The sequence below is a fragment of the Rhincodon typus genome, chromosome 22 (genome assembly GCF_021869965.1).
Source record: "Rhincodon typus isolate 14 chromosome 22, sRhiTyp1.1, whole genome shotgun sequence".
Lineage (NCBI taxonomy): Eukaryota > Metazoa > Chordata > Chondrichthyes > Orectolobiformes > Rhincodontidae > Rhincodon > Rhincodon typus.
Genome location: NC_063353.1, coordinates 33,590,262 through 33,607,403, shown reverse-complemented (window position 1 = coordinate 33,607,403; position 17,142 = coordinate 33,590,262). Strand labels below are relative to the sequence as shown.

At 47.3% G+C, this 17,142-nt stretch overlaps 2 protein-coding genes across 2 annotated transcripts in view; one reads left to right on the top strand and one right to left on the bottom strand.

Annotated features, from left to right (window-relative positions):
- LOC109913282 (thymidine phosphorylase) overlaps positions 1-14,511 on the bottom strand; it is a 68,557-nt gene extending 54,046 nt beyond the window's left edge. The window contains exon 1 of the mRNA XM_048610527.1: positions 14,362-14,511. The gene's annotated coding sequence lies outside the window, so the exon portion shown is untranslated. The remainder of the gene's footprint in view (positions 1-14,361) is intronic.
- Positions 1-17,142, top strand: part of odf3b (outer dense fiber of sperm tails 3B) — a 28,774-nt gene that overhangs the window by 11,194 nt on the left and 438 nt on the right. Inside the window, exons 3-4 of the mRNA XM_048610529.1 lie at positions 4,001-4,122; positions 14,374-14,514. Of these exons, the coding sequence (XP_048466486.1) occupies positions 4,001-4,122; positions 14,374-14,514 (263 nt within the window). The remainder of the gene's footprint in view (positions 1-4,000; positions 4,123-14,373; positions 14,515-17,142) is intronic.

Genomic DNA, 17,142 nt, shown 5'->3' with positions numbered 1-17,142 from the left:
CCCACACTCACTCCCTGGTCACCCACACTCACTCCCAACACCGCACTCACTCCCTGGTCACCCACACTCACTCCCAACACCCACACTCACTCCCTGGTCACCCACACTCACTCTCAGGTCACCCTCACTCACTCCCAACACTGCACTCACTCCCTGGTCACTCACACTCACTCCCAACACCGCACTCACTCCCTAGTCACCCGCACTCACTCCCAACACCCACACTCACTCCCAACACCCACACCCACTCCCTGGTCACCCACACTCACTCCCAGGTCACCCACACTCACTCCCAGCACTGCACTCACTCCCTGGTCACTCATACTCACTCCAAACACTGCACTCACTCCCTAGTCACCCACATCACTCCCTGGTCACCCACACTCACTCCCAACACCCATACTCACTCTCTGGTAACCCAACTCACACCTTGGTCACCCACATTCTCTCCCTGTTAGCCACACTCACACCCCGACACACACACTCCCTCCCCATCACCCAAATCACACCCAACACTCACATTCACACCCCAACACCCACACTCACTCCCTGGTCACACGCACTCCCTCCCCATTCACCCACACTCCCTCCCAGTGGTCTGAGGCACAGAAATTAAAGAAGAACTCTCACCATGTGAGTGAAACTGTTTGAAAGAGGTGCTCCCTACTGCTGCACCAATTTGCAAAGGGATGTTTCCCTGCTGGAACTATTTTTATCAGTGCCATATCTTAATAGATTCCCTGATTGTAAAAGGGCTTCCAGCCGAAAAACTGTGGTTCAACTTAGGGTGACCCCTCAGTGAAGATTAATGTGATTGTTCACCTTAGAGCAGAGAAAGAAATGTAGATTTTATGCGAATGTTCAAAATCATGAAGGCTTCTGTTGAGGTAAGGAGAAACTATCTCCAGTGACACAAGGATCCATAACCACATGACACACATCAAAAATGGCAAAAATCCATGATGAGTTAAGGAATTATGTGTTTAATGAAACGAATTGTTATGATCTGAAACACACTCACTGTTTGAAAGGAATACTGTCAGAAATCACACAACACCAGGTATAGGTTTATTTGAAAACGCAAGCTTTCGGAGCCTCAGTCCTTCTTCAGGCGTTAGTGAGAGAGGTAGTATCAGACACAGAATTTATAAGTAAAACATCAAGGGTTGCCACTGCTGATGAGGATGTATTAAACAAACCTAAGATGCTATTAAACCTTTAATCAGTTGAAAGGTTTTAATTGATTAATATGTATATGTAAATTCCCGAATTTCTTTGAAGTCACTGTCCTGAGAGAACTAAAGGTTTTATCAGTGTAAAGAAGAGGTGACATTATAGGTCAGACAATGCATGTTAGGTGTGAGGCCTTGTTTGTGTTTGAGTTTAGAGTCAGACTGGTTTTATTTCTAAAGTAGGAATTTATAAAACGGCATGTTGACTGACTGTCTATAAATTGTGTGCTTTTTGAACAAAATAAAATGTATCTGCAAATACAGATTCACCCTGTAGATTCGTGTGTGTGTGTGTGTGTGGCGGGGGGGGACAGAGAGTGTGCATGTGTGTGTCTGTGTGTGTGTCAGTGTGTGTGTGTGTGTCTGTGTGTGTGTGTGTGTCTGTCAGTGTGTTTGTGTGAGTGAGTGTGTGTGTATGTATGCGTGTGTGAGTGTACAGTGTAGTGGGATCACCTGTAGTGCGACATGTTGAGGCCATCCCCATGGGTACCAAACTTGGCTATCAGTCTCTGTTCAGCGACTGTGCGTTGTCGCGTATCCCGAAGGCTGCCTTGGAGGAGGTTTACCCGAAGATCCGAAGCTGAATGTCCTTGACCCTGAAGTGTTCCCCCACAGGGAGGGAACACCCCTGTCTGGTGATTGTTGCGCTGTGTCCATTCATCCGTTGTAGTGTCTGCATGGTCTTGCCAATGTACCATGCCTCGGGGCATCCTTGCCTGCAGTGTATGAGCTAGATAATGTTGGTCGAGTCTAATGAGTCTCTGCTGTACGTGTGGTGTTCCCACATGTGATGGTAGTGTCCATGTCAAAGATCTGACCTGTCTTGCAGACGAAGTCAGAAATCACATGACACCAGGTTATAGTCCAACAGGTTTATTTAAATCACAGGCTTTTGGAGCCTCAGTCCTTCTTCAGGTGTCTTGCAGAGATTACAATAACAGGGCTGTATAGCGTTGTGGTCGACGTTGTCCTGAACGCTGGGTAGTCTGCTGCGAACAATGGTCTGTTTAAGGTTTGGAGATTGTTTGAAAGTGAGTAGTGGAGGTATGAGGAAGATCTTGGCAAGGTGCCCATCGTCATCTATAAGGTGTTGAAGGCTGCAAAGAACATGGCATAGTTTCTCCGCTCCTGGGAAGTATTGGATGATGAGGGGCACCTTATTGGACATATCTTGTGTCTGTCTTCTGAGGAGGTCATTACTGTTTTTCATTGTGGCACATTGGAACTGGCAATTGCTGAGCATCGTATCCCATTCCTATGAGGGTGTTCTTCAACACCTTCAGGTGACTGTCTCGTTCCTCCTCATCCAAACAGATTCTGGGTATGTGTAGGGCTTGTTTGTAGGGAGTCGCTGTTTTAATATGTTTCGAGTGGAAGCTAGAGAAGCGCAGCATCGTGAGGTTATCCATGGGCTTGTGGTAGAGTGAGGTACTGAGGTGTCTGTCCCTGATGGAGATGCGTGTATCCAAAAATGAGACTGTCGGATGGTGGGATGAAACTTGTTGATATTGCAATATAGTTGTTTCAGTGAATTCTCGCCATGAGTCCAAAGGAAGAAAATGTCATCAATGTATCTGGTGTATAGCATTGGTCAGAGGTTCTGTGCAGCAAAGAAGTCTTGTTCGAACCTGTGCATGAAAATGTTGGCATATTGGGGAGCAAGTCTGGTCCCCATGGCTGCTCCATGTGTCTGGATGAAGAACTCGTTGTCAAAGGTGAAGACACTGTGGTCGTGGATGAAGTGGTTGAGGTGTAGGATGGTATCTGGAAATTGGCAGTTGTTGGTATTAAGTACTGAGGCTGTTGCAGCGATCCCGTTGTCATGGGGGATGCTGGATTAGAGTGCCAAAACGTCCCATTGTGACAAAGAATGTTCCTTGTTTGACTGGTCCATGGGTACTGAGTTTCTGTCAGAAATCTGTGGTGTGGTGACAGAAGCTGGGGGTTCCCTGTACAATGGGTTTCAAGATGCCCTCGACATAGCCAGAGAGATTCTCACACAGGGTCCCATTACCTGATACAATGGGATGTCCAGGTGTGTTGACTTTGTGTATCTTCAGAAGGCAGTAGAAGTCTCCTATGGGGGAAGTACGCAGGATGAGAGTGCATAGGATACTGTAAAGGACTGGATCAAAAATCTTGACTAATCTGTTCAGTTGACGGGTATGTTTTATGGTCGGATTGGCAGGTAGTCGTCTGTAGTGTTCCTGGTTGTTCAGCTGTCGGTACACTTCCTTGCAGTAGACCGTTCTATTCTGTATGACAATGGCTCCTCCTTTGTCTGCTGGTTAGATGACAATGTTGCAATTGGTCTTGAGAGCACGGAGATGGCGTTGTGTTGTGCCTGGGTGACGTTTTGCACTACCTTGTGGGTGTGGCTGATAAATCTGGCGTTCGCACATTCCCTGACGGCTTGAGCAAACCTGTCAAACCCCAGGCAGCGGCCCTCCAGAGGGGTCCAATTCAACGCCTCCTTTGCCCACTCCCCCATGGATCTCTCAGTGTGTGTATGAAAGAGGATCTGTGTGAGTGCAGTGGCAGTGTGTCTATTTGGGAAGCCATTTCAAAGAGCCAGAATCAAGTATGAAAGAGTGAATGGCCTCTATCTGTGCTGTGAGAGGGATTCTGAGGAACAACCCTTTGGCTGTAGGTATCAGTTAGCTCCTGGTCGTTGTTGTCCGAAATCTCAGCTGCCTGTCTGGGCCCAGCATCAATTCTGTGGGCCGTGTGAATGGCTCAGTTCAGCTCTGTTTCCTTCTCTGCTCTAGGGCCTGCGCGATACAAGGATGTGCCAGTGTCTGGGCCAAAAATCCCACACCTGAAGGCAGCACCTGCCTACTCCATCTCCCAGAAAACTGCATTTGGCAGCATGCTGAGTAACATCGTGAAGGTAAGTGAGTTCAAACCTGGGAGACTGGGTCGCGGCTGGTTTCATTTCTGGGCTCTCGCTCTTAATGCTGGGGGTAAAGCATGCAAGGTTTGGGGAGATTGTGGTGGGGGGGGGTAATGCAGTTTGAATGGAGTGGGGTACTTTATCCACTCCTTACCCCATCCCTGTTAGCTTCCAGTGTAGAGTGTCCCCATGTTGGATCCCAGGCCGCATTGCAGGCATCTTCATCCAAACCTACTGGGAAACCAGTCACAGCCAGTAGTGACTGACACCTATTGTTCCAACTTGCCTTTCTTCCTGTAAAATACAGCTCCAGTACTATTAGTACGGTCACATATCCATGTCTTTGTCGGTTTTTATTGGTTCTGCCCACTTTGGGAATTGAAGCCAGGGCAAGTAGGTGTGGAGGGAGTTCAGTTCTTTCTGAGTTCCTTCAGGGATGGAAGGAGTGAGCCACCTTGAAGACACCTTGTCCCCCCCACCCCTCCGCCCTCCGCCCCCCGCAGCTGTCGAGGATGCTGCAGTCCTGACTGCCTGACAGGACTGAGGGAGTGTGTTGAAGACCCCAAGGTCCAAGTGTAAAGCCAACACGTGGATATTGAAGATGTCACATCACCACTTGCAGAGCAAGGACCTCTCCCAATGTCCTAGTCAACAATTCTTCTCAAGTAACAACAGTAGGAATCAACTGTTAGTGGGCTTTTATTGTACCAAAACTGACTGCGGCATTTCGTTGCATGAAGTTCTTGACATTGACAATTAATTCCATGGGAGGCACTTTTGGGATGTTTCGAAGGGATGCAGCAAAACCTCAAACCTGGGAACACCACAGCATGCAGGCTCATCTCCAAGGCTGACTTAAAAATGTATCATTATTTCTTCAATCAAACCTGGGTCAGAATCCTCAAATTCTCCTCCCCATCATCACTTCCCCACGACAACCCACTACCACCAATCTCCACCCCCTGCTATCACACTTCCCCACTGCTACCACTATGGCCCCCACCATCACTATCACCTCACCAACACTTACCCCGTTCCCCCACTGCCACCACACTTCCCTTAACACCCCCATCGCCACCACACTTCCCTTAACACCCCCATAGCCACCACACTTCCCTTCCCCCCTCACTGCCACCACACTTCCCTTCCCCCCACCACTGCCACCACACTTCCCTTCCACCTCCCCCACTGCCACCACACTTCCCTTACCCCCATCGCCACCACACTTCCCTTCCCCCCCACCACTGCCACCACACTTCCCTTCCCCCCTCACTGCCACCACACTTCCCTTCCCCCCACCACTGCCACCACACTTCCCTTCCACCTCCCCCACTGCCACCACACTTCCCTTACCCCCATCGCCACCACACTTCCCTTCCCCCCCACCACTGCCACCACACTTCCCTTCCCCCCTCACTGCCACCACACTTCCCTTCCCCCCACCACTGCCACCACACTTCCCTTCCACCTCCCCCACTGCCACCACACTTCCCTTACCCCCATCGCCACCACACTTCCCTTCCCCCCCACCACTGCCACCCCCCTCCCCTCCCCCCTCACTGCCACCACACTTCCCTTCCTCCCCCACTGCCAACACACTTCCCTCCCACCCCCACCACTGCCACCACGCCCCTCCCCCCCCACCGCCACCACACTTCCCTTCCTCCCTCACTGCCACCACACTTCCCTTCCCCCTACACCATCACACTTCATCCCCGCCACCACACTTCCCCTCCACCACTCTCCACCCTCCCCCTGCCACTCTCCCCCCTCCCCCTGCCACTCCTGCCCCCTCCCCTCCCTCCCACCCCAAACTGTACTGTAAGTGTACATGCAGCAGCCAGATTACAGCGGTTCATGTAAAAGGCTCACCATTGCATTCTTGGTGATATGAAGTTCTATGTCAATAAATGCTGGCCTTGCCATGGGTCCGCAGCGCAAATAACATTTAAAAAATCTCAAATAAATAAGACTGACATTTTTTTTTTCAAAAGTACCTTTATTCTTATTCTCTGAGACTGTGGCCTGAGCAGGTCATGGTGCGCAGAGTAAGAAAGTGGCCACATCTCAATGGAAGTCAGAAGTCCCTTACTGACTCACAGTTACCCCACCCCTCAGCCCAAGCAGTATGACATTCTAAAATGTGACAAAGTCACCCACCCTCACCTAGAACATTACAACATCCAGTCTACCAGAACTCTCCGCTTTGTGTCCCGGGAGCCTACTGATCAAAGTAACAGACCCATGGTGGGGGGTTGGGGTGGATGAGGGGCAGTTCAGAGTTAGGGGAGTAGGAATGGGGCAGGGATGGGGAGGGGTGCTGCAGGTTCCGGATGAGGAACAGATTCTTTTTTCACCCCAGATGTTGATTGGACCTCCCAACTCTCTAAGCCAACCTTGGAGCCTGCACTGTTCATTAGTAGTTCACCCTGCTCCCTGGGGTTGGTAGGCCTTAGCCACAGACCCAGAGTATCCAGGCCCCTACCTCAGCCACTCTCCTGCAGCTTAAATAAAAACTCAGTGAGTCCCAGCACCAAGGCTGTGCCCTCCAGCAGTGCTCCAGTTCAACTCAGAGTGTGTTTGGGTGAATACCACAGGTGTGATTGCACAGTAAACACGAAGTCTATCAGAAACACCTTCCAGGGGGAACTGAGGGATTGCTAAGCATTCTGTTTTATGGAGACATGGCTCACTCCTGCTATACCTGACTGTGCCTTAGAACCGGAGGGTTTCTCTATACATTGCATGGCCCACAGGTTATCCATGGGTAATGTGAGAGGAAGTGGAGTCTGCTTCCTAATCAACACCTCCTGGTGCTCAGACGTGGTGAGCCTGGTGAGCTACTGCTTCCCGTATATAGAATACCTAACAGTGAAATGCTGTCCCTACTACCTGCCGTGTGATTCACCTCCGCCATCCTGGCAGTAGTCTACATACCACCCCATGCGGAAGTGAAGAGTGCTCTGGATGAAATTCACACCGTTACAAATGCCTCATTCATCGTAGCCAGAGACTTCAACCAGGCAAACCTCAAGAGGTGTCACCAAAATACCATCAACACGTCTCCTGTCCCACCAGGGGGCCGAACCTCTTTGACCACAGCCACACACAACCATCAAAGATGCCTACTGCTCCATCCGCTGACCGCACTTTGGAAAATCAGATCACAACGCTGTGTTCCTCCTCCCAGCTTACAAGCAGAGGTTGAAACAAGAGGACCCATTGCAGAAAGTAGTACAGTGCTGGTCTGAGGTGGTGGAAGAGCTTCTCTGGGACGGCTTGGAGTCAGTGGACAGGACCACATTCAAGAATTCAGCAGCCAGCCTAGATGAGTACACCTCCACCATCACAGGCTTCATTAGCAAGTGCGTACAGGACTGTGTGCCAAAGAAGTCAACCCATATGCTCCCAACTGGTTACCTTGGATGAACCAGGAAATCCACTGCCTAATGAAGACCAGGCGTGTGGCATTCAAGTCACATGACCCAGACCTTTACAGGAAATACAGATACAACTCCCACAAAGCCGTCAGAGATGCCAAGAGGCAGTATCGGACTAAGTTCGAGACCCAAACTAAACGGACGGACACCCGCTGCCTGTGGCGAGGCCTACACAACATAACGGGATCCAAAATGAAGCCGAACAAAATAGCGGACAAAAACCTCATTCCTCCCTGATGCTCTCAATGCTTTCGATACTCACTTTGAGCAGATTGCCAGTGATGCGCTGTCACCGGTCCCAACAGCTCCGGATACTCCCGTTCCCTCAGTCACCACGACAGACGTCAGATCGGCTTTCTTGGGAGTGAATCCGGGGAAAGTGACGGGCCAGTCAGAGTCTCCAGCCGTGCACTCAGATCCTGTGCAGACCGGCTGGTGGGAGTATTCACTGAACCTCTCTTTGCTACAATCTGGAGTCCCCACCTGCTTCAAGAAGACCACCATCACCCCAGTACCAACGAAAATACATGCAACGTGCCCCAATGCCTACCATCCGGTGGGTCTGACCTCCATAATCATGAAGTGCTTCGAGAGGTTTGTCATGGCCCACGTCAACTCTAGCCTCCCAGCCTGCATCGATCCCCTTGCAATTTACCTACAGGCAAAAGAGGTCCACAGGGGACACCATTTCCCTAGGCCTGTACTCATCCCTGGAACATCTGGATAACAAGGATACCTACATCAGGCTCCTATTCATTGACTACAGTTCTGCCCTTAACACCATAATCCCTGCCAGACTAATCTCAAAACTCCGAGACCTAGGTCTTGGCTATGCCCTCTGCAAATGGATCTTCAGCTTCTTGATCCACAGACCGCAGTGAAGATAGACAACAGCACCTCCTCCATGATAATCCTCAACACTAGTGCCCTGCAAGGCTACATACTCAGCCCCTTACTGTACTTCCTGTACACTCACAACTGTACGGCCAAATTTCGTATGAACGCCAATTAGAAGTTCGCTGATGACATCACTGATGTAGGCTGGATATGAACCAATGATGAGCCAGAATACAGGAAGAAGATAAGAGTGCTTGGTGTCATGGTGGAATGATAAAAATCTCTCCCTCAATGTCAGCAAAACAAAAGAACTGATCATTGACTTCAAAAAGAAAGGAAGATGGTTGAGTGCATCAAGTTCCTAGGAATGATGCAAACTGATGACCTGTCCTGAACCTTCCATGTAGATGCGACAGTCAAGAAGGCACAACAACACCTCTTCTTCCTCAGGAGTCTTAGGAAGTTCGGCATGACCCTCATCAATGTTTACTGACGCACAACAGAAACCATTCTATCTGGGTACATAACGGCTCGGTACAGTACCTGCTTTGCCCAGGACCATAAGAAACTATAGAAAGTTGTGTGCACAGCCCAGGCCATCATGAAAGCCAGCCTTCCATCCCTGGACTCCACCTACACTTCTCATTGCTGCGGAATGGCTGGCAACATCATCAAAGAACCCTCCCACCCCAGTAATATTTACTTCAAACCTCATCAGTCAGGCTGAAGATACAGAAGCTTAAACACACGCACCAACAGGTTCAAGAACAGCTTCTTCCCTTCTGTTATCAGGCTGCTGAACGGACCTCTCGAACTTCAAAACTAATGTTGATCTTGCTTTTGCCATCTCCTGTGCAGCTGCAACCTTGTGTGCCTCACTCTGTCTAAACACCCTATGATCTGTATCTTATGATCTGCCTGTACTGCTCATAAAACAAAACTTTTCACTGGACTTAGGTATACATGGCAACAATAAATCACATCAAGTCGAAACACGAAAACCTGAAACCTGGGATAAGTGGTAGCTGGGGAAGAAAGGCTATGGGACTTGGGACAATTGAGTAAATAAAAGGATGCTCTGATTAAGTATGAAACACTTGATCACCCTGCCCTTGATACTTTTGTTCTTTGTCCTTAATCACTTAGTTGCCTCCCTATTTTTGGAACTTATCCTCTGTACCTTCAGGCCTGAACTTTTTATTTCTTTATTTTTCTAATTTATTCCAATAATCTATAATGCTGGACATTTTTTAAAATGCTTCCCACAACAATTTGTACTTAAGAATCACTACCTAGGCATCTTTGTACCTAAGATGGCACCATAAGTGGCAACTTGTAAACATTTCACTGCACTCATTTGAGTCCATATGACAGTAAAGCTAATTCTAATCCTAATAGAGATAACAAGGCGTAGAACTGGATGAACACAGCACTACACCTTGTTATCTCAGATTCTCCAGCATCTGCAGTTCCTACAGGAACTGCAGATGCTGGAAAATCTGAGATAACAAGGTGTAGAGCTGATGAAGGGTCTAGGCCCGAAACGTCAGTCTTCCTGCTCCTATGATGCTGCTTGGCCTGCTGTGTTCATCCAGCTCTACACCTTGTTATCTCATCTATGCAGACTGGAACATTGCAATATCCAGCACCTTGTGCTGATAGATGCCGTAAAGCTTGAGGGAGCTGCCTTAGGACACTGAATGGCTGGGTACTGTATAATCTCTCTGGTTGTCTGCCCAACAGCGGACGAATATGATGAACATCACGAGCTGATATTGAGTCACCTCACAGAGTGGAACATACTTTATTGAGAAGGGTTTGGGCTGAATCTTCCCAGTCCCTGAGTGTGATGGACATTGGTGAGAAGTTAGGGAGAAACATATGAAAACAGCTAGGAGGAGCTTGCTACCATTGAAAGCAAAAAGTCCCATTTTTCAACCATGTGTTGAACAGCGAGACAAGATTCTCACCAGTGGGAGGTCCTTTTGCATGTGTTAGCATGTATTTTGTGCATTAGTACGTAATGACAGTCTCAATTGAATGTTATCGTGCCTCATTGTTCTGCAGTTTCCCATTGTCCCATCTGCCTGATAAAAACTAGACAGTTACAAACCAGATCAGTAACCTGGTGACTCCAGTTCACACATGCTTTTCTGTCCCTCTATTAGTCACCAAGATCTCACAGCGTGCACCACAGGCAACAACTGCACACGCCCTCCCATCCATCAGGATCTCTAAGATCCTGTTGGCAAAGAGGGATGCCAATTAACCCCATTGTGCAACATGTCCAGGGCAAATAAAATGAATTGTGCAGTGCTGCTGTAGCTGCTACTGCTTAACCAAGTACACTGCTGGGCATTAAAGATGGCACAGGAGATTCGAGGGAATCTCTAGAGCTCGTGCAAGTAGCCAATTAGTCCTGCCATGGGGAGTACAAGAATACGACGAGTGGGGCACCATCAGAGTCTGGTGACTAGCTCCAGAGGTGAGTTTAGGAAGATAGTGGTGTAAAACTCGTTAGCCCCGCGGGGTGAAACCCTCCTCAAAACTTGCCAGAAATGACACTGAGCCAATTTCCAGTAAGGTTCAGCTCATGATTTCCAACGCACTTTCTGACCCAAAGTTTCACCACAATGCAGAAATTCCCCAATCTGGCAACCCAAAACTGCCAATCACGCTCCCCAAAATAAAGTAACTCCCATTCCTGTGGGGCCAGGAGTGGATTAAGAGCAGTCTTGCGTGTGCACATTTCATAGAAGCAGCTGAGATTTAAATCACCAGATGTGTAACCTGGTGTTTGCTTATTAGACCTGTCTTTCTGGCTTTGTTCGATTCCAGCCTCGGGCGACTGTCTGTGTGGAGTTTGCACATTCTCTCTGTGTCTGCGTGGGTTTCCTCCAGGTGCTCCGGTTTCCTCCCACAGTCCAAAGATGTACAGGTTAGGTGGATTGGCCATGCTAAATTGCCCTGTAGTGTCTGGGGATCTGTACGTTAGATGGGTTAGCCATGAGAAATGCAGGCTTATGGGGATAGAACATACAACAGAGAACATAGAACATTACAGTGCAGTACAGGCCCTTCGGCCCTCGATGTTGCACCGACCTGTGAAACCAATCTGAAGCCCATCTAACCTAAACTATTCCATTATCATCCATATGTTTATCCAATGACCATTTAAATGCCCTTAAAGTTGGCGAGTCTACTACTTTTGCAGGCAGGGCATTCCATGCCCTTACTACTCTCTTGAGTAAAGAACCTACCTCTGACATCTGTCCTATATCTATCACCCCTCAATTTAAAGCTATGTCCCCTCGTGCTAGCCATCACCATCCAAGGAGAAAGGCTCCCACTGTCCACCCTATCTAATCCTCTGATCATCTTGTATGTCTCTATTAAGTCAGCTCTTAACCTTCTTCTCTCTAACGAAAACAGCCTCAAGTCCCTCAGCCTTTCCTCATAAGACCTTCCCTCCATACCAGGCAACATCCTGGTAAATCTCCTCTGCACCCTTTCCAAATGCTTCCACATCCTTCCTATAATGCGGCGACCAGAACTGTACACAATACTCCAAGTGCAGCCGCACCAGAGTTTTGTACAGCTGCAACATGACCTCATGGCTCCGAAACTCAATCCCTCGACCAATAAAACCTTACATACCGTACGCCTTCTTAACAACCCTATCAACCTGGGTGACAACTTTCAGTGATCTATGCACATGGACACCGAGATCTCTCTGCTCATCCACACTACCAAGAATCTTACCATTAGCCCAGTACTCTGCATTCCTGTTACTCCTTCCAAACTGAATCACCTCACACTTTTCCGCATTAAATTCCATTTGCCACCTCTCAGCCCAGCTCTGCAGCTTATCTATGTCCCTCTGTAACCTGCAACATCCTTCCGCACTATCCACAACTCCACTGACTTTAGTGTCATCCACAAATTTACTAACCCATCTTTCTACGCTCTCATCCAGGTCATTTATAAAAATGACAAACAGCAGTGGCCCCAAAACAGATCCTTGCGGTACACCACTCGTAACTGAACTCCAGGGTAAACATTTCCCATCAACCACCACCCTCTGTCTTCTTACAGTTAGCCAATTTCTGATCCAAACCGTTAAATCACCCTCAATCCCATGCCTCCGTATTTTCTGCAATAGCCTACCATGGGGAACCTTATCAAACGCTTTACTGAAATCCATATACACCAGATCAACCGCTTTACCCTCATCCACCTTTTTGGTCACCTTCTCAAAGAACTCAATAAGGTTTGTGAGGCACGACCTACCCTTCACAAAACCGTGTTGACTACCCCTAATCAAATTATTCCTTTCTAGATGATTATAAATCCTATTTCTTATAATCCTTTCCAACACTTTACCCACAACCGAAGTAAGGCTCACTGGTCTATAATTACCAGGGTTGTCTCTACTCCCCTTCTTAAATAAGGGGACAACATTTGCTATCCTCCAGTCTTCTGGCACTATTCTTGTAGGCAATGACGACATAAAGATCAAAGCCAAAGGCTCTGCAATCTCCTCCCTAGCTTCCCAGAGAATCCTAGGATAAATCCCATCCAGCCCAGGGGACTTATCTATTTTCACACCTTCTAGAATTGCTAACACCTCCTCCTTATGAACCTCAATCCCGTCTAGTCTAATAGCCTGTATCTCAGTATTCTCCTCGACAACATTGTCTTTTTCCTGTGTGAATACTGACGAAAAATATTCATTTAGCACCTCTCCTATCTCTTCGGACTCCACGCACAACTTCCCACTACTGTCCTTGACTGGCCCTAATCTTACTCTAGTCATTCTTTTATTCCTGACATACCAATAGAAAGCTTTAGGGTTTTCCTTGATCCTACCTGCTAAAGACTTCTCATGTCCCTTCCTGGCTCTTCTTAGCTCTCTCTTTAGTCCTTCCTGGCTAACTTGTAACTCTCAAGCGCCCTCACTGAGCCTTCACGCCTCATCTCTACATAAGCTTCCTTCTTCCACTTGACAAGAGATTCAACTTCTTTAGTAAACCACAGTTCCCTCGCTCGACCACGTCCTCCCTGCCTGACAGGTACATACTTATCAATGACACGTAGTAGCTGTTCCTTGAACAAGCTCCACATTTCAATTAGGTAGGGTTGGGGGCTGGGTTTTGAGCAAGATGCTCTTCAGAGTGTCAGAGCAGACTCGGTGGGCCGAATGGCCTAATTCAGCACTGCAGGGACTCTATGACTTGGATAGCCAGGATGCCCTCCGAAGAGCGAAGGTACCCCCTAAATTTATGAGCATGGGGACACCTTTCAGGGGTTGGGTGGGGCAGTGGGTGAGATCAGTTATCCTCAGGTGGGGTGTGGGATCAGCGTTCATGTCTATACCGCTGCGTGAAGCCCAGGACAGGTTTTCCGCTGACCCTACCCTCCAAATCAGCAGCCTCTACTGTTCTTCCCAGACCTCTCCACCCGATTTCAAATCCAGCCCAAACAAAATCCCCACCCCACCCATGCACCCGGTCCAAACATAGGGAGTGCCAATTTCACAGTGCCGCAACCTCTCCCAGCTCTGTCCATCCGATCCGGGAATAAAAATCGGATCCGCAGTAATTTTCAATTTGAATTGTTTTGCCCTCAGGTACAAATCTGATATGGATTGTATTGCGAATATCAAAGGTATTATTACTGTACTGAGGCACCCAGCAATGAAACGTGCTGGATGAAGACAAACGGAATTTTATTTTTTTTTTAAAAACCGGAAGAACTGCGGATGCTGTAAATCTGTCACCAAAACAGAAGTTGCTGGAAAAGCTCAGCAGGTCTGGCAGCATCTGTGAAGAAAAAAATCAGAGTTAACATTTAGGGTCCGGCGACCCTTCCTCAATTCTGAGGATTGAAAATTTTACGCATTAAGTATATTTTTGCAAAACAAATCTCACCAACGCCTTGCCTACATCATTTTCTTTACCTTTAATTGCAGACTCCAGGGCCGTGTGCGTACAAACACGTAGATACTGATGTGTTCAAAAACAGAGCACCCACATACACCATAGTAGAACGCAATGCGATTCCGGGAGACACTACATTGAAACCTGGACCAGCCCGCTACAGAGCAGAAAATGTAAGTAACGATTCTGAACAGAAAGCTGTATTCAATGTGACGCTCACCCTAGGAACCAGTTCGTAAATATGCCTCTGTATTCGCGTGCTGTGGGTAAAAATAGATCTGATTCCTGTGCTGTACTTTCAACATTTGGTCTGTGCTTGTATTGCTTTAATTTTATTGTTCTTTTGTATAATATTTGTGTGTTGTTAAATTTAGTCATCTTTAAATTCATCCAAACTGGCTGATGTAATAACACTGAACATTGGTTGGCTGGCAAAGGACTCTCCAGTATTTCACTCCATCTGATAGAATGGATGCTAAGTGATGTGAAGGGAACAATTTTCACTCTAGGTGAGAATCAAGGAGAGGGGAGGACAGGCGGCCAGAATAGTTGTGAGCCTCCTTCAGCCTGAATCCTGGGTGATCTCCTTTGGAGGGCCCAACAGTAACTCTCGTCTGACAGGATCAAGTGGAATGTTCAACTGGTCACAATGCTTCATCGAATACAATCACAGAATCCATACAGTGTGGAAACAGGCTATTCGGCCCAACTGGTCCATACTGACCATCTGAAGAACATCCCAGCCAGACCCATCCCCCTACCTTATTCCTGTAACCCTGTATTTCCCCTGGCTAACGCACCTAACCCAGAGATCCCTGAACACGGAGTAAAACTGTACATCTTTGGACTGTGGGAGGGAACCAGAGCACCCACACAGACAGTTGTCTGAGGGTGGAATCAAACTGGGGTCCCTGGTGCTGTGAGGTGGCAGTGCTAACCACCATGCCACTTGTTCTTCTTGTTTTCACATTTAAATGGTGGCCTTATCAAAGTATTTGGATTCTGAAGGGACTTTCTACAGATGGGGTGAAAGGTTAAAATGGCAGGGGTTACGGTAAACAGGGAAGTTGAGGGTAGAGAAGTTTTGCACTCAAAGAGAAACTGAATTACAAAATATGTGATCAAAAACAAAACTGAAATGGATGTTGTAAATGCCATCCAAAGAGAATTGCATGTGCATCAGTCTAGAGAAGGGATTGAGGATTGAGGAGTTACTTTCAGAGATGGAGTTAAAACTACTGCCTTCACTTTACTTCCAATGGGCTCTTACTTTATATGTTCCTAATGGAGGGGCCGCCAACAGGACCGGAATACACATTCAGTAAAGACTATCTTTTTAGTTTTCTGTATTTGTGATTGTGGACTGAAATAGGAAAATGGCAGTTTTAAAAGCCAAAGATTGTAGAAGGAGTGTTGCACTTTTTAAAATCAAGCTAGCTGACACTCATGGTATAAGTGGTGTTTACACAGCTGCTGGTTCAATCAGTGGGCAAAAAGCTGAAGCCAGGGTCTGTGTGTAAATGTAAATTCAGCCGGCAACAAGTAATGTTCTGTGAAATGATGACCTGGAATCAATGGCAAAGGCCCCTGCTTACCACAAACTATGTGCTTGGGTAGCTGAACAGCTTGGGGGATGTGAATATTAGGGTCAGAAGCCATTGGACCTTTGGACGTAAAGGACCTGGTTTTGCTCTGCATTGTAAAGCATCTCAAGCCTGAAGAGAGCCCGTTTATTTCCTTAATGTGTGGGTGAACCAGTCACCCTATGCCTCCTGTAAACAAATGAAAGTACTTGCAGAAGGGCGATCAAGAAGTGGTTTTCCAATTAGCTAAAAGATCGCCTCAGCGTACTCTGCGGACAGGGACTGTGGAACTGCTTTCCTAGTCTTTCCTTCCATCCATAACATTCATTTTTCTGGGAGGGAGTGAGTGAGTGTGTGTGTCATTGCGGTGAGGGGTTATATAAGTGGGTTAGAATTTTAACTTGTAGAGTTATATATCAATGGTTCATAACTATTTATCTGTAGTTAGAATAATTTTATTTGCAGTAAATAGTAATTATTGTTAAGAACAGAACCCTGATTCATGTTTTCTGTCAACCTGGATCTAAAGTGGCGAACTTTTGTGTACTTTTAAAAATCTTTAACTTCTGTGACAAATCTGGAAATAGCAGGGTTTGATTTCCAATGTAACTCCTGGATTAGAGAAGAATTGCTTCCATTGGTCATATGCTACAGATGAGGATAAATCCAGTACTGAATCCATGGGTTGGCATTTTCCCATCAGTAAATATTATTGCTTAGCTTGCATCATGAGTTCGTTTGGTAGGCTGTGGGAACCAGCTGACTGAGATTGGGCAAATGTATTAAAGAATGCAGAACCAAAACAGATAAATGTTAAAATACAGATCAAAGATGATGTGATGGAATGGCAGGACAGTCTTGAATGGTTGAATGAAGTCTTCCAGTTTCTACGATGGCTGACAAGTTTGCTGCTTGACACCTGGACAACAGAAGTGGAGGAGCAATCAGCATCCATCTGACTGCTAGAAATAGTGGATTCCATGACCTTAGCAGTGGGCCTTAATCGCATGCAAATTTAGTGTGGGTCACTGCATTGATACATCCATCTTCTTGTGCCCATTATCTGAAATATCAGCTCACCTTGACCTACCACTGAGTATCCGAAAGCTATGTGACCACATGTGGCATCCCCTCCTGCCCTTGCCTATAGTCTGCACTCACTACATTTGAAATCAGGTCAGCAAAAAAACATCAGGATTACGGGGGGCCATGGTAGAC